General features: G+C 47.2%; 1 protein-coding gene across 2 annotated transcripts in view; it reads right to left on the bottom strand.

The window, feature by feature from the left end:
* Positions 1-27235, bottom strand: part of RAB3GAP2 (RAB3 GTPase activating non-catalytic protein subunit 2) — a 270922-nt gene that overhangs the window by 16641 nt on the left and 227046 nt on the right. For both annotated transcript variants that reach the window (XM_083175131.1, XM_083175132.1), the window contains exon 30: positions 5881-5955. In XM_083175131.1, the coding sequence (XP_083031257.1) occupies positions 5881-5955 (75 nt within the window). The remainder of the gene's footprint in view (positions 1-5880; positions 5956-27235) is intronic.

Here is a 27235-nt window from a genome sequence, read left to right as displayed (position 1 = left end):
TGGCCACATCCGTCCTCCACTCCCATCCACACCCATCATTCCTTTGTCTACATCCACCCGCATCATTCCTCTGCCCACATCTGTCCACCGTCCCCATCATTCCTCCGTCCTCATCCATCCTCCGCCCCAGCATTGCTCTGTCCACATCCATCCTCCGCCCCCATCATTCCTCCTTCCACATTGGTCCAGCTTTCCTCTGTCCACATCTGCCCCCATCATTCCCTTGTCCACATCCGTCCTCCACCCCATCATTCCTCTGTGTACATCAGTCCTCCACCCCATCTGCCCCCATCATTCCCCTGTCCACATCTGTCCTCCGTCCCCATCGGTCCTCCACCCACATCATTCCTCTCTCCACATTGGTCCATCATTCCTCTCTCCACATCTGCCCCATCATTCCTCTGTTTACATACGCCCTCCGACCTGCTGGCTGGACTATCTAGGTCTGGAATAATCTACACAAATAATTACTAAAACATATAATAGATTTATAAGAATGATAATAAATATTTGCATTGTAATAATTGAATATAGCAAATGGAATAAAAAAATATGCATAAGAATTTGCTATAAAATATACTTTTATATAAAAGCTGACACCACCCTAGGCCTGGCTATACAAGGCCAACAGAATACTAGAATTTATAAAAAGGGGTTTGGAAACTAGGGACTCAAAAGTGATTATGCCTCTGTACAAAGCATTGATTAGACCACATCTTGAATATGGAGTACAATTCTGGGCCCCGCACTATAAAAAGGACATCATTGAACTGGAAATAACCCAAAGAAGAGAAACAAAGCTATTTAGGGAATGAAGAATTTAAGCTACAAGCACAGATTGAACATTTTGGGATTATTTACGCTAGAGAAGAGACGTTTAAGGGGGGACATGCTCAACATGTACAAATATATCAGGGGCCAATATACAGAACTGTCAAGCGTCCTTTTTACCACAAGGAGGGACTCTGGGACACTTGGGCATGAGTTTAGATTAGAAGAAGAAAATATTTAATTCCCTTAGAAGGAAGGGCAACCAAACTATGGAACTCTGGGCCTTATTCTGGTTCGGGCGGCCAAACGTACGTACGTTCCGCATCACCGTACGTTTCCCGTACGTGGACGGTGAGCGAAAGTCCACCCACAAAACATCCGCATACGGACGGTAACAAACACAGACAAAGGGGAGTGGCGTACACTTGAGCGTACGCCACCGTACACGGACGGATCTCCTTTTAGACACCGACAACTGGCGTACAACAGAGCGTACGCCACCATATACGGACGGGTCTCGTCTGTTTTCACACTGACATCTTCCGGCTATCTGAGCGTTCGCCACCTTGCACGGATGGGTCTCGCCTGTTTTCAATGGAAAACTCAGCGTATGTCACCGATCGTGAGAGTACGTCCGTGCACGCTGGCATACCCTTCACATATATGGCCCTGCTAATCTAGCCTTTCAACTATGATTAAGCCAATTAAATGAATTATTCTAATTGTTCATCAATTATTGTTTTCTATTACGTCAATTGTCTACCTTAATGAACAGCCTAATAAAAATACATTTTACCCCTCCTTACATGTATATTTATTATGTTCTAATGTTTCATTTTAATCACTATCTATGTGTCCCCACATTGCTGTTACTTTTAAATCAACTTATGTTGGTGTTACAGTGAAAACGTTGACACATGTCGACTTGTGTAGATTGTGTGTGCTGCTGTTTAAAGTACAGGTCGAGTATCCCGTATCCGAGTATCCGTTATCTGAATTATTCCGAAATACGGACATTCCAGAAAGTGAAAAAAAAACTTTTTTTTTGCTAAAAACTCACTGGGGACATTTGTAACAGCATCACTGGGGACATGATATGTAACTGGCACTATATATGTGCAAGACAATGATTGCTTGGCATTCAAATTCAGTGCTGAGATAGTACACACATTTTGTTTCACGTTTTGAAACCTTGTTTTTTGAACAATTAAAATATATTTGTGTGTATTTTATGTGGTAATAAAATATATTTGTGTGTATATTATGTGTTTATACAGCATAAATGCAAGATACTTCAAAATACATCATTGAAATATTAAAATATTCCGAAATACGGAATAATCCGTTATCCAAAATTCTCCTGGTCCCGAGCATTTTGGATACGGGATACTCAACCTGTATATGAAAACACTTACTGAATGTGTGTAAATGGTTTCCAAATAACTACCTGGACATATATAAGCAGGTCTTACAAAGATTCTTACCTTAAATTAAACAAACCTTTAAATGTAGAGAAGTGTAGAAAGATAAGCTTCCAATGTGTTTGAGTGCTGTGTGTGGCTTGCAGGTAGTGAAATAATGGTTTGGACTTAATAGGCTGCAGCATTGCTTATTACATTCAGGTGTATGTGTTTGACCAGTAATCAGCGTTAATTAGCAGACCCAGGCGTCCGCTCTCATGCGGTATCTGTAGGGGTGGTCTGAGGTGGCGGTGGTGGCCGCCTGTTTTGTGTCCGAAATGCATGGTGCTTTCGCCGATCGAGCGGTAGTAGCACCGTACATTTTTTGTGCACACCCCCGTGTACGCCCATGTTTACGCCCAGTTTTCCTCATTATTTCGGCCGCTCCCCTCAACACGCCCCTATGCCGCCCACATTGACCCTACTCTTGCGGACAGGTTTTTTCGCACGGAAAGACCCGTCCGTGAGCGTTGTGAAGTCACTGCGCCTGCGCATTGCGAAAGGTACGCATGCGCAGATAAAAAAAAAAACAGATCCGCCGGCATACGTTAATAACGCATGAACCAGAATAACCCTCTCTATTCCTGGTGAGGTGGTGTTGGCAGACACATTAAATACGTTCAAAATAAGGTTGGACAAACATTTATTGGTTAAAAACATCCAGGGGTACAAATAACATATCAGTATTCACTACATAAAACAAGGGTTAAGCTAACAAGCCAAGGTAGAACTGGATGGACGCAAGTCTTTACTCAGCCTTAACTACTATGTAGCTATGAAACCTTCACAGTGAAATATCCTACAGACCCCCCAACACATAGGGAGGTAACTATTTATAAGTGACGCATTGGTGAAGGGTTTGAAGCACTTTTTTCCTTCCATTTATATTATTTGGCCACACAGTGAGGTCAGTTAGGTGAGTGAGTTACTCGGGGAGATTATGGTAATTTACCGGTGGCTCTCCTCGATAAGGCAGGTCTCCAATTTACCGCATTGCAATTTCTTATGTATGTGTTGCGAATGCTTGCCTTACCCCTTTGCTTCATCAGGCTTCAAAAGTATGGTGTACGGTTGTGAAACTGAGGACCGTCCAAAGTATTTATCCATGTGCCTCCATATGGAAGAATTAGCAGTTTTCTGAAATGTATCTGCTGGAGGGTAGGGTGGGCTGGATTTCTTATGGGGTCTATACGATGGGACATCTCTATCAGGATGGAGTTCTCCATTCCTTAGACCACAGGTCTTCAACCTGTGGCCCTCCAGATGTTGTGGAACTACATGTCCCAGCATGCCCTGACCGTTTTGGCATGCTCTTATAGGAAAAAATATAGCAATGCATGCTGGAACATGTAGTTTCACAACATCTGGAGGGCCACAGGTTGAAGACCCATAAAATACATTGTGTCAATCATTCTTTTATACATACTCACTAGCATTAAGCAGTGAAGGCCAGCGCAGGGTATACCCACACTTCTCTTTTTTTCTGCATGTATACTTTTGTATAGGGTATTTAGTAGTATACCCAGGGTAACCCGCAGCGGCCATCTATACTGCAAACCCAGCGCAGTTGCTACACACCTTTGTTCAGGTTGAAGACCCATGCCTTAGACTATTTGGCCTGCATGTATGATATACCTGGATATTATTTCTTCTATTGCCTTGAATGCGCAGTGGGGAGGTACGGTTCCATCATTCACGGAATCCCAGGTCCATACCAGGGGTTCGGAATATGGACCCTATTCAGGTCCGTTAGCACACGGCCAATGTTTTGTCTTGGCGCATGTGCATTTCTGCGCATATGCATGTGCTTAGTGCGTACGGCGAACCCAACCTTTCGGCTGCTGGGCGGTGTGGGCCATTAGCAAATGGGAACTCCATGTTTCATGGGCGGTCTCATAGTAATGGGCCAATGATGCGGGTGCGGGCAGCTGACATCACCGGATGTCTGCTGCCCGCCCACTTCCTTCAGAATGTGCTCTGAACAACCCTAGATCTGCGTGCACGTTCCACATCATTCGATGGTCGCTGACCATCGAATGATGTGGGTGTTCCCCCGCAGGCTACGAATGGATGTTTATATAAAACATCCATTCACAGCCAGTGCCAACGTATGTGCCTTGCGAATGGTGGGCTGGCGTACCACCATTCGCAAGGCGGCGTTTGGTTGACTCGAAAGGATGCAAATTTGCATCTGAGCGACTCAACCAAGATAACCCCCAAGCCCAGTAATAAGACTATTTCTCCCTTCTCTCCCTTTCAAGCGTGGATAGTTTGGGTGCATTGTGTATTAAGTGGGTGTTGACCTGGGTGAGATGGAGGATGAGGATTGGGACTATATTCTCGGTTTGCCAAGGTACATGATGGCCTATGCCAGACTCCAGCAGATACAATTGTATATCTTGCATAGGGACTACTGGACCCCTGTCAGGCTTTTCAGAATTGGAGGATCAGCGTCGGACGTCTGCCCTAAATTTTCTGCTGCTGGTTTTTGGCATCTGCTGTGGCTTTGCCCTAGAGTAGCTTCATTCTGGAAGGTGGTAGTGAATAGTATTTGTAGGACGGGAATACTGATCCCTCGTCTGAACATGTATATACTGTATGTGTTTTCTGTTTGGATCTAGAGATCTCTTTAGCTGCACATCTTAGGATGTATGTTAATAATCTCCTCACTTTTGCGTATAGCTCGCACTTGGATAGGTGGTGACCCACCATCACATATGGCTTGGGTAGCGTTGGTTGATACCACATTATAACATGAATGTTTTAGGTTTGCCAATCGTAGTTGTCCTGGGAAATACCATAAGATTTGAGGTTAAACTCCAGTTTTTATCTTGATCCACCTGGCCAAACCAAAGTCTATGCTGACCAGTTGACCAGCCTTGTGCCTTTTGCTGGTGGTGACCTCCCTTCTACTACAGTTTTCTAATCAATGCTGCTATATTTTGATGTAATTACTGTAAATGCATATGATATTTTGTTTAATTTTTCATTCTATAAAACAGATAAATAAAATATACTGGAATAAAAATAAATACAGTGGTTCGGGACAGTGGTCCCTCACCAAAAGTAGCTCGTAGTCGGCCAAAACAGTTGCTGTTGCAGACCACTCTTGTCGTCGTAGAAGATTTTGGCTCTCCACTGGCCTCTGGTGGGTTCCATAATAAGTTTGGGAATTAAGTGAATATGTGCGACATCTTCAGTGCAGAAACCCCGTTCACAACCAGATCCTCAGACTGTGTCTACTCTGTCTCTGTACTGCACATCTGGAAAGTTATTACACAACCCTCGTACTGTATATTACACACCCCTCGTACTGTATATTACACACCCCTCGTACTGAATCCTGCCATCGTGCCATGTCTATAACCTGGCCATAAACGCTAACAGCGTGCAACTCCACGTTCTGACTTCCTCTCGCTATGATTCATAGTCCCCACAACGCAGTGGTTACCAAAAGTGATCCTCAAGGTCCAGGTTTTAAATATATCCATGACTGCAGATGGTTAAATGGAATTGCCTGAGTTACTAATTAAGTCACCTTTGACATAGCTTGGGTATACTTATATCCTGGCAGCCTTGAGGTGAGAACCTAGGTAACAGCTAATCAGACTCCGAATTATTCCGGAACAAAGATACAAAGTAACGTTACCTCCATCATCGTATGCAGGAGCTCAGAGCAACTTCCCAGAAATGAGGTTAAGGACATATCGCTCATGCCCACATCCTGGAGAGGAAAATACACAGTGATTAGAATTCTAGTATATCTGTATCTGCACAACACAACTTCATATCATTTCTAGTAACGTTCCATCCGAGCCTCCATGACAGACCACCATCGCTATAAACTGTGTACTGGTCTTACCACTCACATAGCTCTATGTCATACCCTACCTACACACTATCACACTACACACACACTACACTGTACTGTACCTACACACTATCCACCAGGGCTGTAACCTGTACCTACACACTATCACACTACACACACACTACACTGTACCCTACCTACACACTATCCACCAGGGCTGTAACCTGTACCTACACACTATCACACTACACACACACTACACTGTACCCTACCTACACACTATCCACCAGGGCTGTAACCTGTACTGTACCTACACACTACACTGTACCCTACCTACACACTATCCACCTGCACTGTAACCTGTACCTACACACTATCACACTACACACACACTACACTGTACTGTACCTACACACTATCACACTACACACACACTACACTGTACTGTACCTACACACTATCACACTACACACACACTACACTGTACCCTACCTACACACTATCACACTACACACACACTACACTGTACCCTACCTACACACTATCCACCAGGGCTGTAACCTGTACCTACACACTATCACACTACACACACACTACACTGTACCCTACCTACACACTATCCACCAGGGCTGGCTCTGCACTGTAACCTGTACTGTACCTACACACTATCCACCTGCACTGTAACCTGTACTGTACCTACACACTATCCACCTGCACTGTAACCTGTACCTACACACTATCACACTACACACACACTACACTGTACTGTACCTACACACTATCCACCAGGGCTGACTCTGCACTGTAATCTGTACTGTACCTACACACTATCCACCAGGGCTGTAACCTGTACCTACACACTCTCACACTACACACACACTACACTGTACTGTACCTACACACTATCCACCTGCACTGTAACCTGTACTGTACCTACACACTATCCACCTGCACTGTAACCTGTACCTACACACTACACACACACTACACTGTACTGTACCTACACACTATCCACCAGGGCTGTAACCTGTACCTACACACTATCCACCAGGGCTGTAACCTGTACCTACACACTATCACACTACACACACACTACACTGTACCCTACCTACACACTATCCACCAGGGCTGGCTCTGCACTGTAACCTGTACTGTACCTACACACTATCCACCAGGGCTGGCTCTACACTGTAACCTGTACTGTACCTACACACTATCCACCAGGGCTGTAACCTGTACTGTACCTACACACTATCCACCAGGGCTGGCTCTGCACTGTACCTACACACTATCCACCAGGGCTGTAACCTGTACCTACACACTATCACACTACACACACACTACACTGTACTGTACCTACACACTATCCACCAGGGCTGTAACCTGTACTGTACCTACACACTATCCACCAGGGCTGGCTCTGCACTGTACCTACACACTATCCACCTGCACTGTACCCTACCTACACACTATCCACCAAGGCTGTAACCTGTACCTACACACTATCACACTACACACACACTACACTGTACCCTACCTACACACTATCCACCAGGGCTGTAACCTGTACCTACACACTATCACACTACACACACACTACACTGTACTGTACCTACACACTATCCACCAGGGCTGTAACCTGTACTGTACCTACACACTATCCACCAGGGCTGGCTCTGCACTGTACCTACACACTATCCACCTGCACTGTACCCTACCTACACACTATCCACCAGGGCTGTAACCTGTACCTACACACTATCACACTACACACACACTACACTGTACCCTACCTACACACTATCCACCAGGGCTGTAACCTGTACCTACACACTATCACACTACACACACACTACACTGTACCCTACCTACACACTATCCACCAGGGCTGTAACCTGTACCTACACACTATCACACTACACACACACTACACTGTACTGTACCTACACACTATCCACCAGGGCTGTAACCTGTACTGTACCTACACACTATCCACCAGGGCTGTAACCTGTACTGTACCTACACACTATCCACCTGCACTGTACCCTACCTACACACTATCCACCAGGGCTGTAACCTGTACCTACACACTATCACACTACACACTATCCACCAGGGCTGTAACCTGTACCTACACACTATCACACTACACACTATCCACCAGGGCTGTAACCTGTACTGTACCTACACACACACTACACTGTACCCTACCTACACACTATCCACCAGGTCTGTAACCTGTACCTACACACTATCACACTACACACACACTACACTGTACTGTACCTACACACTATGCATCAGGGCTGTAACCTGTACCTACACACTATCACACTACACACACACTACACTGTACTGTACCTACACACTATGCACCAGGGCTGTAACCTGTACCTACACACTATCACACTACACACACACTACACTGTACCCTACCTACACACTATCCACCAGGGCTGGCTCCGCACTGTAACCTGTACCTACACACTATCCACCTGCACTGTAACCTGTACTGTACCTACACACTATCCACCAGGGCTGGCTCTGCACTGTAACCTGTACTGTACCTACACACTATCCACCAGGGCTGTAACCTGTACTGTACCTACACACTATCCACCAGGGCTGTAACCTGTACCTACACACTATCACACTACACACACACACTACACTGTACCCTACCTACACACTATCCACCAGGGCTGGCTCTGCACTGTAACCTGTACTGTACCAACACACTATCACACTACACTGTACCATACCTACACACTATCCACCAGGGCTGGCTCCGCACTGTAACCTGTACTGTACCTACACACTATCACACTACACACACACTACACTGTACCCTACCTACACACTATCCACCAGGGCTGTAACCTGTACCTACACACTATCACACTACACTGTACCCTACCTACACACTATCCACCAGGGCTGGCTCTGCACTGTAACCTGTACTGTACCTACACACTATCACACTACACTGTACCATACCTACACACTATCCACCAGGGCTGGCTCCGCACTGTAACCTGTACTGTACCTACACACTATCACACTACACACACACTACACTGTACCCTACCTACACACTATCCGCCAGGGCTGTAACCTGTACCTACACACTATCACACTACACACACACTACACTGTACCCTACCTACACACTATCCACCAGGGCTGGCTCTGCACTGTAACCTGTACTGTACCTACACACTATCACACTACACTGTACCATACCTACACACTATCCACCAGGGCTGGCTCCGCACTGTAACCTGTACTGTACCTACACACTATCACACTACACACACACTACACTGTACCCTACCTACACACTATCCACCAGGGCTGTAACCTGTACCTACACACTATCACACTACACACACACTACACTGTACTGTACCTACACACTATCCACCAGGGCTGGCTCCGCACTGTAACCTGTACTGTACCTACACACTATCACACTACACTGTACCCTACCTACACACTATCCACCAGGGCTGGCTCCGCACTGTAACCTGTACTGTACCTACACACTATCCACCTGCACTGTAACCTGTACTGTACCTACACACTATCACACTACACACACACTACACTGTACCCTACCTACACACTATCCACCAGGGCTGGCTCTGCACTGTAACCTGTACTGTACCTACACACTATCCACCAGGGCTGTAACCTGTACTGTACCTACACACTATCCACCAGGGCTGTAACCTGTACCTACACACTATCACACTACACACACACTACACTGTACCCTACCTACACACTATCCACCAGGGCTGTAACCTGTACCTACACACTATCACACTACACTGTACTGTACCTACACACTATCCACCAGGGCTGGCTCCGCACTGTAACCTGTACTGTACCTACACACTATCACACTACACTGTACCCTACCTACACACTATCCACCAGGGCTGGCTCCGCACTGTAACCTGTACTGTACCTACACACTATCCACCTGCACTGTAACCTGTACTGTACCTACACACTATCACACTACACACACACTACACTGTACCCTACCTACACACTATCCACCAGGGCTGGCTCTGCACTGTAACCTGTACTGTACCTACACACTATCCACCAGGGCTGTAACCTGTACTGTACCTACACACTATCCACCAGGGCTGTAACCTGTACCTACACACTATCACACTACACTGTACCCTACCTACACACTATCCACCAGGGCTGGCTCTGTACTGTACCTACACACTATCACACTACACACACACTACACTGTACCCTACCTTCACACTATCCACCAGGGCTGGCTCTGCACTGTCACCTGTACTGTACCTACACACTATCCACCTGCACTGTAACCTGTACCTACACACTATCACACTACACACACACTACACTGTACTGTACCTACACACTATCCACCAGGGCTGTAACCTGTACCTACACACTATCACACTACACACACACTACACTGTACCCTACCTACACACTATCCACCAGGGCTGTAACCTGTACCTACACACTATCACACTACACACACACTACACTGTACCCTACCTACACACTATCCACCTGCACTGTAACCTGTACCTACACACTATCACACTACACACACACTACACTGTACCCTACCTACACACTATCCACCAGGGCTGTAACCTGTACCTACACACTATCACACTACACACACACTACACTGTACTGTACCTACACACTATCCACCAGGGCTGTAACCTGTACCTACACACTATCACACTACACACACACTACACTGTACCCTACCTACACACTATCCACCAGGGCTGTAACCTGTACCTACACACTATCACACTACACACACACTACACTGTACCCTACCTACACACTATCCACCTGCACTGTAACCTGTACCTACACACTATCACACTACACACACACTACACTGTACCCTACCTACACACTATCCACCAGGGCTGTAACCTGTACCTACACACTATCACACTACACACACACTACACTGTACTGTACCTACACACTATCCACCAGGGCTGGCTCCGCACTGTAACCTGTACTGTACCTACACACTATCACACTACACACACACTACACTGTACCCTACCTACACACTATCCACCAGGGCTGTAACCTGTACCTACACACTATCACACTACACACACACTACACTGTACCCTACCTACACACTATCCACCAGGGCTGGCTCTGCACTGTAACCTGTACTGTACCTACACACTATCACACTACACTGTACCATACCTACACACTATCCACCAGGGCTGGCTCCGCACTGTAACCTGTACTGTACCTACATACTATCACACTACACACACACTACACTGTACCCTACCTACACACTATCCACCAGGGCTGTAACCTGTACCTACACACTATCACACTACACACACACACTACACTGTACCCTACCTACACACTATCCACCAGGGCTGGCTCTGCACTGTAACCTGTACTGTACCTACACACTATCCACCAGGGCTGGCTCTGCACTGTAACCAATCACCACAGCATTCTGCCTGTATTTTACATTACCCACCAGAAAATGGGCTTTGTATTGTACATCCTGATAGTGGGTTTTATGCTATACACTAGCCACCAGACAATGTGGGTCAGTATTGTACACTGGTCACTAGGGAATGGGACCTATACAGTACACTAGCCACCAGACAATGTGGGTCAGTATTGTACATTGGTCCCTAGGGAATGGGACCTATACAGTACACTAGCCACCAGACAATGTGGGTCAGTATTGTACACTGGTCCCTAGGGAATGGGACCTATACAGTACACTAGCCACCAGACAATGTGGGTCAGTATTGTACACTGGTCACTAGGGAATGGGACCTATACAGTACACTAGCCACCAGACAATGTGGGTCAGTATTGTACACTGGTCCCTAGGGAATGGGACCTATACAGTACACTAGCCACCAGACAATGTGGGTCAGTATTGTACACTGGTCACTAGGGAATGGGACCTATACAGTACACTAGCCACCAGACAATGTGGGTCAGTATTGTACACTGGTCACTAGGGAATGGGACCTACAAAGTACACTAGCCACCAGACAATGTGGGTCAGTATTGTACACTGGTCACTAGGGAATGGGACCTATACAGTACACTAGCCACCAGACAATGTGCGTCAGTATTGTACACTGGTCACTAGGGAATGGGACCTATACAGTACACTAGCCACCAGACAATGTGGGTCAGTATTGTACACTGGTCACTAGGGAATGGGACCTACAAAGTACACTAGCCACCAGACAATGTGGGTCAGTATTGTACACTGGTCACTAGGGAATGGGACCTACACAGTACACTAGCCACCAGACAATGTGCGTCAGTATTGTACACTGGTCACTAGGGAATGGGACCTATACAGTACACTAGCCACCAGACAATGTGGGTCAGTATTGTACACTGGTCACTAGGGAATGGGACCTATACAGTACACTAGCCACCAGACAACGTTGGTCAGTATTGTACACTGGTCACTAGGGAATGGGACCTATACAGTACACTAGCCACCAGACAATGTGGGTCAGTATTGTACACTGGTCACTAGGGAATGGGACCTATACTGTACACTAGCCACCAGACAATGTGGGTCAGTATTGTAAACTGGTCCCTAGGGAATGGGACCTACACAGTACACTAGCCACCAGACAATGTGGGTCAGTATTGTACACTGGTCACTAGGGAATGGGACCTATACAGTACACTAGCCACCAGACAATGTGGGTCAGTATTGTACACTGGTCGCTAGGGAATGGGACCTACACAGTACACTAGCCACCAGACAATGTGGGTCAGTATTGTAAACTGGTCACTAGGGAATGGGACCTATACAGTACACTAGCCACCAGACAATGTGGGTCAGTATTGTACACTGGTCACTAGGGAATGGGACCTATACAGTACACTAGCCACCAGACAATGTGGGTCAGTATTGTACACTGGTTGCTAGGGAATGGGACCTACACAGTACACTAGCCACCAGACAATGTGGGTCAGTATTGTACACTGGTCGCTAGGGAATGGGACCTACAAAGTACACTAGCCACCAGACAATGTGGGTCAGTATTGTACACTGGTCACTAGGGAATGGGACCTATACAGTACACTAGCCACCAGACAATGTGGGTCAGTATTGTACACTGGTCACACTAGGGAATGGGACCTATACAGTACACTAGCCACCAGACAATGTGGGTCAGTATTGTACACTGGTCACTAGGGAATGGGACCTATACAGTACACTAGCCACCAGACAATGTGGGTCAGTATTGTACACTGGTCACTAGGGAATGGGACCTATACAGTACACTAGCCACCAGACAATGTGGGTCAGTATTGTACACTGGTCACTAGGGAATGGGACCTATACAGTACACTAGCCACCAGACAATGTGGGTCAGTATTGTACACTGGTCACTAGGGAATGGGACCTACAAAGTACACTAGCCACCAGACAATGTGGGTCAGTATTGTACACTGGTCACTAGGGAATGGGACCTACACAGTACACTAGCCACCAGACAATGTGGGTCAGTATTGTACACTGGTCACTAGGGAATGGGACCTATACTGTACACTAGCCACCAGACAATGTGGGTCAGTATTGTACACTGGTCACTAGGGAATGGGACCTATACAGTACACTAGCCACCAGACAATGTGCGTCAGTATTGTACACTGGTCACTGGGGAATGGGACCTATACAGTACACTAGCCACCAGACAATGTGGGTCAGTATTGTACACTGGTCACTAGGGAATGGGACCTACACAGTACACTAGCCACCAGACAATGTGGGTCAGTATTGTACACTGGTCACTAGGGAATGGGACCTATACAGTACACTAGCCACCATACAATGTGGGTCAGTATTGTACACTGGTCACTAGGGAATGGGACCTTCACTGTACACTAGCCACCAGACAATGTGGGTCAATATTGTACACTGGTCACTAGGGAATGGGACCTATACAGTACACTAGCCACCAGACAATGTGGGTCAGTATTGTACACTGGTCACTAGGGAATGGGACCTACAAAGTACACTAGCCACCAGACAATGTGGGTCAGTATTGTACACTGGTCACTAGGGAATGGGACCTATACAGTACACTAGCCACCAGACAATGTGGGTCAATATTGTACACTGGTCACTAGGGAATGGGACCTATACAGTACACTAGCCACCAGACAATGTGGGTCAGTATTGTACACTGGTCATTAGGGAATGGGACCTACACAGTACACTAGCCACCAGACAATGTGGGTCAGTATTGTACACTGGTCCCTAGGGAATGGGACCTATACAGTACACTAGCCACCAGACAATGTGGGTCAGTATTGTACACTGGTCACTAGGGAATGGGACCTATACAGTACACTAGCCACCAGACAATGTGGGTCAGTATTGTATACTGGTCACTAGGGAATGGGACCTACAAAGTACACTAGCCACCAGACAATGTGGGTCAGTATTGTACACTGGTCACTAGGGAATGGGACCTATACAGTACACTAGCCACCAGACAATGTGCGTCAGTATTGTACACTGGTCACTAGGGAATGGGACCTATACAGTACACTAGCCACCAGACAATGTGGGTCAGTATTGTACACTGGTCACTAGGGAATGGGACCTACAAAGTACACTAGCCACCAGACAATGTGGGTCAGTATTGTACACTGGTCACTAGGGAATGGGACCTACACAGTACACTAGCCACCAGACAATGTGCGTCAGTATTGTACACTGGTCACTAGGGAATGGGACCTATACAGTACACTAGCCACCAGACAATGTGGGTCAGTATTGTACACTGGTCACTAGGGAATGGGACCTATACAGTACACTAGCCACCAGACAACGTTGGTCAGTATTGTACACTGGTCACTAGGGAATGGGACCTATACAGTACACTAGCCACCAGACAATGTGGGTCAGTATTGTACACTGGTCACTAGGGAATGGGACCTATACTGTACACTAGCCACCAGACAATGTGGGTCAGTATTGTAAACTGGTCCCTAGGGAATGGGACCTACACAGTACACTAGCCACCAGACAATGTGGGTCAGTATTGTACACTGGTCACTAGGGAATGGGACCTACACAGTACACTAGCCACCAGACAATGTGGGTCAGTATTGTACACTGGTCGCTAGGGAATGGGACCTACAAAGTACACTAGCCACCAGACAATGTGGGTCAGTATTGTAAACTGGTCACTAGGGAATGGGACCTATACAGTACACTAGCCACCAGACAATGTGGGTCAGTATTGTACACTGGTCACTAGGGAATGGGACCTACAAAGTACACTAGCCACCAGACAATGTGGGTCAGTATTGTACACTGGTCACTAGGGAATGGGACCTATACAGTACACTAGCCACCAGACAATGTGGGTCAGTATTGTACACTGGTCGCTAGGGAATGGGACCTACACAGTACACTAGCCACCAGACAATGTGGGTCAGTATTGTACACTGGTCACTAGGGAATGGGACCTACAAAGTACACTAGCCACCAGACAATGTGGGTCAGTATTGTACACTGGTCACTAGGGAATGGGACCTATACAGTACACTAGCCACCAGACAATGTGGGTCAGTATTGTACACTGGTCACACTAGGGAATGGGACCTATACAGTACACTAGCCACCAGACAATGTGGGTCAGTATTGTACACTGGTCACTAGGGAATGGGACCTATACAGTACACTAGCCACCAGACAATGTGGGTCAGTATTGTACACTGGTCACTAGGGAATGGGACCTATACAGTACACTAGCCACCAGACAATGTGGGTCAGTATTGTACACTGGTCACTAGGGAATGGGACCTATACAGTACACTAGCCACCAGACAATGTGGGTCAGTATTGTACACTGGTCACTAGGGAATGGGACCTACAAAGTACACTAGCCACCAGACAATGTGGGTCAGTATTGTACACTGGTCACTAGGGAATGGGACCTACACAGTACACTAGCCACCAGACAATGTGGGTCAGTATTGTACACTGGTCACTAGGGAATGGGACCTATACTGTACACTAGCCACCAGACAATGTGGGTCAGTATTGTACACTGGTCACTAGGGAATGGGACCTATACAGTACACTAGCCACCAGACAATGTGCGTCAGTATTGTACACTGGTCACTAGGGAATGGGACCTATACAGTACACTAGCCACCAGACAATGTGGGTCAGTATTGTACACTGGTCACTAGGGAATGGGACCTACACAGTACACTAGCCACCAGACAATGTGGGTCAGTATTGTACACTGGTCACTAGGGAATGGGACCTATACAGTACACTAGCCACCATACAATGTGGGTCAGTATTGTACACTGGTCACTAGGGAATGGGACCTACACTGTACACTAGCCACCAGACAATGTGGGTCAATATTGTACACTGGTCACTAGGGAATGGGACCTATACAGTACACTAGCCACCAGACAATGTGGGTCAGTATTGTACACTGGTCACTAGGGAATGGGACCTACAAAGTACACTAGCCACCAGACAATGTGGGTCAGTATTGTACACTGGTCACTAGGGAATGGGACCTACACAGTACACTAGCCACCAGACAATGTGGGTCAGTATTGTACACTGGTCATTAGGGAATGGGACCTACACAGTACACTAGCCACCAGACAATGTGGGTCAGTATTGTACATTGGTCCCTAGGGAATGGGACCTATACAGTACACTAGCCACCAGACAATGTGGGTCAGTATTGTACACTGGTCACTAGGGAATGGGACCTATACAGTACACTAGCCACCAGACAATGTGGGTCAGTATTGTACACTGGTCATTAGGGAATGGGACCTACACAGTACACTAGCCACCAGCCAATGTGGGTCAGTATTGTACACTGGTCACTAGGGAATGGGACCTATACAGTACACTAGCCACCAGACAATGTGGGTCAGTATTGTACACTGGTCACTAGGGAATGGGACCTATACAGTACACTAGCCACCAGACAACGTTGGTCAGTATTGTACACTGGTCACTAGGGAATGGGACCTATACAGTACACTAGCCACCAGACAATGTGGGTCAGTATTGTAAACTGGTCACTAGGGAATGGGACCTATACAGTACACTAGCCACCAGACAATGTGGGTCAGTATTGTACACTGGTCACTAGGGAATGGGACCTACAAAGTACACTAGCCACCAGACAATGTGGGTCAGTATTGTACACTGGTCACTAGGGAATGGGACCTATACAGTACACTAGCCACCAGACAATGTGGGTCAGTATTGTACACTGGTCGCTAGGGAATGGGACCTACACAGTACACTAGCCACCAGACAATGTGGGTCAGTATTGTACACTGGTCACTAGGGAATGGGACCTACAAAGTACACTAGCCACCAGACAATGTGGGTCAGTATTGTACACTGGTCACTAGGGAATGGGACCTATACAGTACACTAGCCACCAGACAATGTGGGTCAGTATTGTACACTGGTCACACTAGGGAATGGGACCTATACAGTACACTAGCCACCAGACAATGTGGGTCAGTATTGTACACTGGTCACTAGGGAATGGGACCTATACAGTACACTAGCCACCAGACAATGTGGGTCAGTATTGTACACTGGTCACTAGGGAATGGGACCTATACAGTACACTAGCCACCAGACAATGTGGGTCAGTATTGTACACTGGTCACTAGGGAATGGGACCTATACTGTACACTAGCCACCAGACAATGTGGGTCAGTATTGTACACTGGTCACTAGGGAATGGGACCTACACAGTACACTAGCCACCAGACAATGTGGGTCAGTATTGTACACTGGTCACTAGGGAATGGGACCTATACAGTACACTAGCCACCAGACAATGTGGGTCAGTATTGTACACTGGTCACTAGGGAATGGGACCTATACAGTACACTAGCCACCAGACAATGTGGGTCAGTATTGTACACTGGTCACTAGGGAATGGGACCTATACTGTACACTAGCCACCAGACAATGTGGGTCAGTATTGTACACTGGTCACTAGGGAATGGGACCTACAAAGTACACTAGCCACCAGACAATGTGGGTCAGTATTGTACACTGGTCACTAGGGAATGGGACCTATACAGTACACTAGCCACCAGACAATGTGGGTCAGTATTGTACACTGGTCACTAGGGAATGGGACCTACACAGTACACTAGCCACCAGACAATGTGGGTCAGTATTGTACACTGGTCACTAGGGAATGGGACCTATACTGTACACTAGCCACCAGACAATGTGGGTCAGTATTGTACACTGGTCACTAGGGAATGGGACCTATACAGTACACTAGCCACCAGACAATGTGGGTCAGTATTGTACACTGGTCACTAGGGAATGGGACCTATACAGTACACTAGCCACCAGACAATGTGGGTCAGTATTGTACACTGGTCACTAGGGAATGGGACCTATACAGTATACTAGCCACCAGACAATGTGGGTCAGTATTGTACACTGGTCACTAGGGAATGGGACCTATACAGTACACTAGCCACCAGACAATGTGGGTCAGTATTGTACACTGGTCACTAGGGAATGGGACCTACACAGTACACTAGCCACCAGACAATGTGGGTCAGTATTGTACACTGGTCACTAGGGAATGGGACCTATACAGTACACTAGCCACCAGACAATGTGGGTCAGTATTGTACACTGGTCACTAGGGAATGGGACCTATACAGTACACTAGCCACCAGACAACGTTGGTCAGTATTGTACACTGGTCACTAGGGAATGGGACCTATACAGTACACTAGCCACCAGACAATGTGGGTCAGTATTGTAAACTGGTCACTAGGGAATGGGACCTATACAGTACACTAGCCACCAGACAATGTGGGTCAGTATTGTACACTGGTCACTAGGGAATGGGACCTACAAAGTACACTAGCCACCAGACAATGTGGGTCAGTATTGTACACTGGTCACTAGGGAATGGGACCTATACAGTACACTAGCCACCAGACAATGTGGGTCAGTATTGTACACTGGTCGCTAGGGAATGGGACCTACACAGTACACTAGCCACCAGACAATGTGGGTCAGTATTGTACACTGGTCACTAGGGAATGGGACCTACAAAGTACACTAGCCACCAGACAATGTGGGTCAGTATTGTACACTGGTCACTAGGGAATGGGACCTATACAGTACACTAGCCACCAGACAATGTGGGTCAGTATTGTACACTGGTCACACTAGGGAATGGGACCTATACAGTACACTAGCCACCAGACAATGTGGGTCAGTATTGTACACTGGTCACTAGGGAATGGGACCTATACAGTACACTAGCCACCAGACAATGTGGGTCAGTATTGTACACTGGTCACTAGGGAATGGGACCTATACAGTACACTAGCCACCAGACAATGTGGGTCAGTATTGTACACTGGTCACTAGGGAATGGGACCTATACTGTACACTAGCCACCAGACAATGTGGGTCAGTATTGTACACTGGTCACTAGGGAATGGGACCTACACAGTACACTAGCCACCAGACAATGTGGGTCAGTATTGTACACTGGTCACTAGGGAATGGGACCTATACAGTACACTAGCCACCAGACAATGTGGGTCAGTATTGTACACTGGTCACTAGGGAATGGGACCTATACAGTACACTAGCCACCAGACAATGTGGGTCAGTATTGTACACTGGTCACTAGGGAATGGGACCTATACTGTACACTAGCCACCAGACAATGTGGGTCAGTATTGTACACTGGTCACTAGGGAATGGGACCTACAAAGTACACTAGCCACCAGACAATGTGGGTCAGTATTGTACACTGGTCACTAGGGAATGGGACCTATACAGTACACTAGCCACCAGACAATGTGGGTCAGTATTGTACACTGGTCACTAGGGAATGGGACCTACACAGTACACTAGCCACCAGACAATGTGGGTCAGTATTGTACACTGGTCACTAGGGAATGGGACCTATACTGTACACTAGCCACCAGACAATGTGGGTCAGTATTGTACACTGGTCACTAGGGAATGGGACCTATACAGTACACTAGCCACCAGACAATGTGGGTCAGTATTGTACACTGGTCACTAGGGAATGGGACCTATACAGTACACTAGCCACCAGACAATGTGGGTCAGTATTGTACACTGGTCACTAGGGAATGGGACCTATACAGTATACTAGCCACCAGACAATGTGGGTCAGTATTGTACACTGGTCACTAGGGAATGGGACCTATACAGTACACTAGCCACCAGACAATGTGGGTCAGTATTGTACACTGGTCACTAGGGAATGGGACCTACACAGTACACTAGCCACCAGACAATGTGGGTCAGTATTGTACACTGGTCACTAGGGAATGGGACCTATACAGTACACTAGCCACCAGACAATGTGGGTCAGTATTGTACACTGGTCACTAGGGAATGGGACCTATACAGTACACTAGCCACCAGACAATGTGGGTCAGTATTGTACACTGGTCACTAGGGAATGGGACCTATACAGTACACTAGCCACCAGACAATGTGGGTCAGTATTGTACACTGGTCACTAGGGAATGGGACCTACACAGTACACTAGCCACCAGACAATGTGGGTCAGTATTGTACACTGGTCACTAGGGAATGGGACCTACACAGTACACTAGCCACCAGACAATGTGGGTCAGTATTGTACACTGGTCACTAGGGAATGGGACCTATACAGTACACTAGCCACCAGACAATGTGGGTCAGTATTGTACACTGGTCACTAGGGAATGGGACCTATACAGTACACTAGCCACCAGACAATGTGGGTCAGTATTGTACACTGGTCACTAGGGAATGGGACCTACACTGTACACTAGCCACCAGACAATGTGGGTCAGTATTGTACACTGGTCACTAGGGAATGGGACCTACACAGTACACTAGCCACCAGACAATGTGGGTCAGTATTGTACACTGGTCACTAGGGAATGGGACCTATACAGTATACTAGCCACCAGACAATGTGGGTCAGTATTGTACGACCTACAAAGTACACTAGCCACCAGACAATGTGGGTCAGTATTGTACACTGGTCACTAGGGAATGGGACCTACACTGTACACTAGCCACCAGACAATGTGGGTCAGTATTGTACACTGGTCACTAGGGAATGGACTGGTCACTAGGGAATGGGACCTACACTGTACACTAGCCACCAGACAATGTGGGTCAGTATTGTACACTGGTCACTAGGGAATGGGACCTATACTGTACACTAGCCACCAGACAATGTGGGTCAGTATTGTACACTGGTCACTAGGGAATGGGACCTATACTGTACACTAGCCACCAGACAATGTGGGTCAGTATTGTACACTGGTCACTAGGGAATGGGACCTATACAGTACACTAGCCACCAGACAATGTGGGTCAGTATTGTACACTGGTCACTAGGGAATGGGACCTATACAGTACACTAGCCACCAGACAACGTTGGTCAGTATTGTACACTGGTCACTAGGGAATGGGACCTATACAGTACACTAGCCACCAGACAATGTGGGTCAGTATTGTAAACTGGTCACTAGGGAATGGGACCTATACAGTACACTAGCCACCAGACAATGTGGGTCAGTATTGTACACTGGTCACTAGGGAATGGGACCTACAAAGTACACTAGCCACCAGACAATGTGGGTCAGTATTGTACACTGGTCACTAGGGAATGGGACCTATACAGTACACTAGCCACCAGACAATGTGGGTCAGTATTGTACACTGGTCGCTAGGGAATGGGACCTACACAGTACACTAGCCACCAGACAATGTGGGTCAGTATTGTACACTGGTCACTAGGGAATGGGACCTACAAAGTACACTAGCCACCAGACAATGTGGGTCAGTATTGTACACTGGTCACTAGGGAATGGGACCTATACAGTACACTAGCCACCAGACAATGTGGGTCAGTATTGTACACTGGTCACACTAGGGAATGGGACCTATACAGTACACTAGCCACCAGACAATGTGGGTCAGTATTGTACACTGGTCACTAGGGAATGGGACCTATACAGTACACTAGCCACCAGACAATGTGGGTCAGTATTGTACACTGGTCACTAGGGAATGGGACCTATACAGTACACTAGCCACCAGACAATGTGGGTCAGTATTGTACACTGGTCACTAGGGAATGGGACCTATACTGTACACTAGCCACCAGACAATGTGGGTCAGTATTGTACACTGGTCACTAGGGAATGGGACCTACACAGTACACTAGCCACCAGACAATGTGGGTCAGTATTGTACACTGGTCACTAGGGAATGGGACCTATACAGTACACTAGCCACCAGACAATGTGGGTCAGTATTGTACACTGGTCACTAGGGAATGGGACCTATACAGTACACTAGCCACCAGACAATGTGGGTCAGTATTGTACACTGGTCACTAGGGAATGGGACCTATACTGTACACTAGCCACCAGACAATGTGGGTCAGTATTGTACACTGGTCACTAGGGAATGGGACCTACAAAGTACACTAGCCACCAGACAATGTGGGTCAGTATTGTACACTGGTCACTAGGGAATGGGACCTATACAGTACACTAGCCACCAGACAATGTGGGTCAGTATTGTACACTGGTCACTAGGGAATGGGACCTACACAGTACACTAGCCACCAGACAATGTGGGTCAGTATTGTACACTGGTCACTAGGGAATGGGACCTATACTGTACACTAGCCACCAGACAATGTGGGTCAGTATTGTACACTGGTCACTAGGGAATGGGACCTATACAGTACACTAGCCACCAGACAATGTGGGTCAGTATTGTACACTGGTCACTAGGGAATGGGACCTATACAGTACACTAGCCACCAGACAATGTGGGTCAGTATTGTACACTGGTCACTAGGGAATGGGACCTATACAGTATACTAGCCACCAGACAATGTGGGTCAGTATTGTACACTGGTCACTAGGGAATGGGACCTATACAGTACACTAGCCACCAGACAATGTGGGTCAGTATTGTACACTGGTCACTAGGGAATGGGACCTACACAGTACACTAGCCACCAGACAATGTGGGTCAGTATTGTACACTGGTCACTAGGGAATGGGACCTATACAGTACACTAGCCACCAGACAATGTGGGTCAGTATTGTACACTGGTCACTAGGGAATGGGACCTATACAGTATACTAGCCACCAGACAATGTGGGTCAGTATTGTACACTGGTCACTAGGGAATGGGACCTATACAGTACACTAGCCACCAGACAATGTGGGTCAGTATTGTACACTGGTCACTAGGGAATGGGACCTACACAGTACACTAGCCACCAGACAATGTGGGTCAGTATTGTACACTGGTCACTAGGGAATGGGACCTACACAGTACACTAGCCACCAGACAATGTGGGTCAGTATTGTACACTGGTCACTAGGGAATGGGACCTATACAGTACACTAGCCACCAGACAATGTGGGTCAGTATTGTACACTGGTCACTAGGGAATGGGACCTATACAGTACACTAGCCACCAGACAATGTGGGTCAGTATTGTACACTGGTCACTAGGGAATGGGACCTACACTGTACACTAGCCACCAGACAATGTGGGTCAGTATTGTACACTGGTCACTAGGGAATGGGACCTATACAGTACACTAGCCACCAGACAATGTGGGTCAGTATTGTACACTGGTCACTAGGGAATGGGACCTATACTGTACACTAGCCACCAGACAATGTGGGTCAGTATTGTACACTGGTCACTAGGGAATGGGACCTACAAAGTACACTAGCCACCAGACAATGTGGGTCAGTATTGTACACTGGTCACTAGGGAATGGGACCTATACAGTACACTAGCCACCAGACAATGTGGGTCAGTATTGTACACTGGTCACTAGGGAATGGGACCTACACAGTACACTAGCCACCAGACAATGTGGGTCAGTATTGTACACTGGTCACTAGGGAATGGGACCTATACTGTACACTAGCCACCAGACAATGTGGGTCAGTATTGTACACTGGTCACTAGGGAATGGGACCTATACAGTACACTAGCCACCAGACAATGTGGGTCAGTATTGTACACTGGTCACTAGGGAATGGGACCTATACAGTACACTAGCCACCAGACAATGTGGGTCAGTATTGTACACTGGTCACTAGGGAATGGGACCTATACAGTATACTAGCCACCAGACAATGTGGGTCAGTATTGTACACTGGTCACTAGGGAATGGGACCTATACAGTACACTAGCCACCAGACAATGTGGGTCAGTATTGTACACTGGTCACTAGGGAATGGGACCTACACAGTACACTAGCCACCAGACAATGTGGGTCAGTATTGTACACTGGTCACTAGGGAATGGGACCTATACAGTACACTAGCCACCAGACAATGTGGGTCAGTATTGTACACTGGTCACTAGGGAATGGGACCTATACAGTATACTAGCCACCAGACAATGTGGGTCAGTATTGTACACTGGTCACTAGGGAATGGGACCTATACAGTACACTAGCCACCAGACAATGTGGGTCAGTATTGTACACTGGTCACTAGGGAATGGGACCTACACAGTACACTAGCCACCAGACAATGTGGGTCAGTATTGTACACTGGTCACTAGGGAATGGGACCTACACAGTACACTAGCCACCAGACAATGTGGGTCAGTATTGTACACTGGTCACTAGGGAATGGGACCTATACAGTACACTAGCCACCAGACAATGTGGGTCAGTATTGTACACTGGTCACTAGGGAATGGGACCTATACAGTACACTAGCCACCAGACAATGTGGGTCAGTATTGTACACTGGTCACTAGGGAATGGGACCTACACTGTACACTAGCCACCAGACAATGTGGGTCAGTATTGTACACTGGTCACTAGGGAATGGGACCTATACTGTACACTAGCCACCAGACAATGTGGGTCAGTATTGTACACTGGTCACTAGGGAATGGGACCTATACAGTATACTAGCCACCAGACAATGTGGGTCAGTATTGTACACTGGTCACTAGGGAATGGGACCTATACAGTACACTAGCCACCAGACAATGTGGGTCAGTATTGTACACGTGGTCACTAGGGAATGGGACCTACAAAGTACACTAGCCACCAGACAATGTGGGTCAGTATTGTACACTGGTCACTAGGGAATGGGACCTACACTGTACACTAGCCACCAGACAATGTGGGTCAGTATTGTACACTGGTCACTAGGGAATGGGACCTATACTGTACACTAGCCACCAGACAATGTGGGTCAGTATTGTACACTGGTCACTAGGGAATGGGACCTATACTGTACACTAGCCACCAGACAATGTGGGTCAGTATTGTACACTGGTCACTAGGGAATGGGACCTATACAGTACACTAGCCACCAGACAATGTGGGTCAGTATTGTACACTGGTCACTAGGGAATGGGACCTATACTGTACACTAGCCACCAGACAATGTGGGTCAGTATTGTACACTGGTCACTAGGGAATGGGACCTATACAGTACACTAGCCACCAGACAATGTGGGTCAGTATTGTACACTGGTCACTAGGGAATGGGACCTACACAGTACACTAGCCACCAGACAATGTGGGTCAGTATTGTACACTGGTCACTAGGGAATGGGACCTATACTGTGCACTAGCCACCAAACAATGTGGGTCAGTATTGTACACTGGTCACTAGGGAATGGGACCTACACAGTACACTAGCCACCAGACAATGTGGGTCAGTATTGTACACTGGTCACTAGGGAATGGGACCTATACAGTACACTAGCCACCAGACAATGTGGGTCAGTATTGTACACTGGTCACTAGGGAATGGGACCTACAAAGTACACTAGCCACCAGACAATGTGGGTCAGTATTGTACACTGGTCACTAGGGAATGGGACCTACACAGTACACTAGCCACCAGACAATGTGGGTCAGTATTGTACACTGGTCACTAGGGAATGGGACCTATACTGTACACTAGCCACCAGACAATGTGGGTCAGTATTGTACACTGGTCACTAGGGAATGGGACCTATACAGTACACTAGCCACCAGACAATGTGCGTCAGTATTGTACACTGGTCACTAGGGAATGGGACCTATACAGTACACTAGCCACCAGACAATGTGGGTCAGTATTGTACACTGGTCACTAGGGAATGGGACCTACACAGTACACTAGCCACCAGACAATGTGGGTCAATATTGTACACTGGTCACTAGGGAATGAGACCTATACAGTACACTAGCCACCAGACAATGTGGGTCAGTATTGTACACTGGTCACTAGGGAATGGGACCTATACAGTACACTAGCCACCAGACAATGTGGGTCAGTATTGTACACTGGTCACTAGGGAATGGGACCTATACAGTACACTAGCCACCAGACAATGTGGGTCAGTATTGTACACTGGTCACTAGGGAATGGGACCTACAAAGTACACTAGCCACCAGACAATGTGGGTCAGTATTGTACACTGGTCACTAGGGAATGGGATCTACACAGTACACTAGCCACCAGACAATGTGGGTCAGTATTGTACACTGGTCATTAGGGAATGGGACCTACACAGTACACTAGCCACCAGACAATGTGGGTCAGTATTGTACACTGGTCATTAGGGAATGGGACCTACACAGTACACTAGCCACCAGACAATGTGGGTCAGTATTGTACACTGGTCCCTAGGGAATGGGACCTATACAGTACACTAGCCACCAGACAATGTGGGTCAGTATTGTACACTGGTCACTAGGGAATGGGACCTATACAGTACACTAGCCACCAGACAATGTGGGTCAGTATTGTACACTGGTCATTAGGGAATGGGACCTACACAGTACACTAGCCACCAGACAATGTGTGTCAGTATTGTACACTGGTCATTAGGGAATGGGACCTACACAGTACACTAGCCACCAGACAATGTGGGTCAGTATTGTACACTGGTCCCTAGGGAATGGGACCTATACAGTACACTAGCCACCAGACAATGTGGGTCAGTATTGTACACTGGTCACTAGGGAATGGGACCTATACAGTACACTAGCCACCAGACAATGTGGGTCAGTATTGTACACTGA

Source organism: Crinia signifera, chromosome 3, assembly GCF_055691185.1.
Source record: "Crinia signifera chromosome 3, ASM5569118v1, whole genome shotgun sequence".
NCBI classification, from domain to species: domain Eukaryota; kingdom Metazoa; phylum Chordata; class Amphibia; order Anura; family Myobatrachidae; genus Crinia; species Crinia signifera.
Note: the sequence above shows the minus strand (reverse complement) of the source record. Positions and strands in the feature narration are given on the sequence as shown.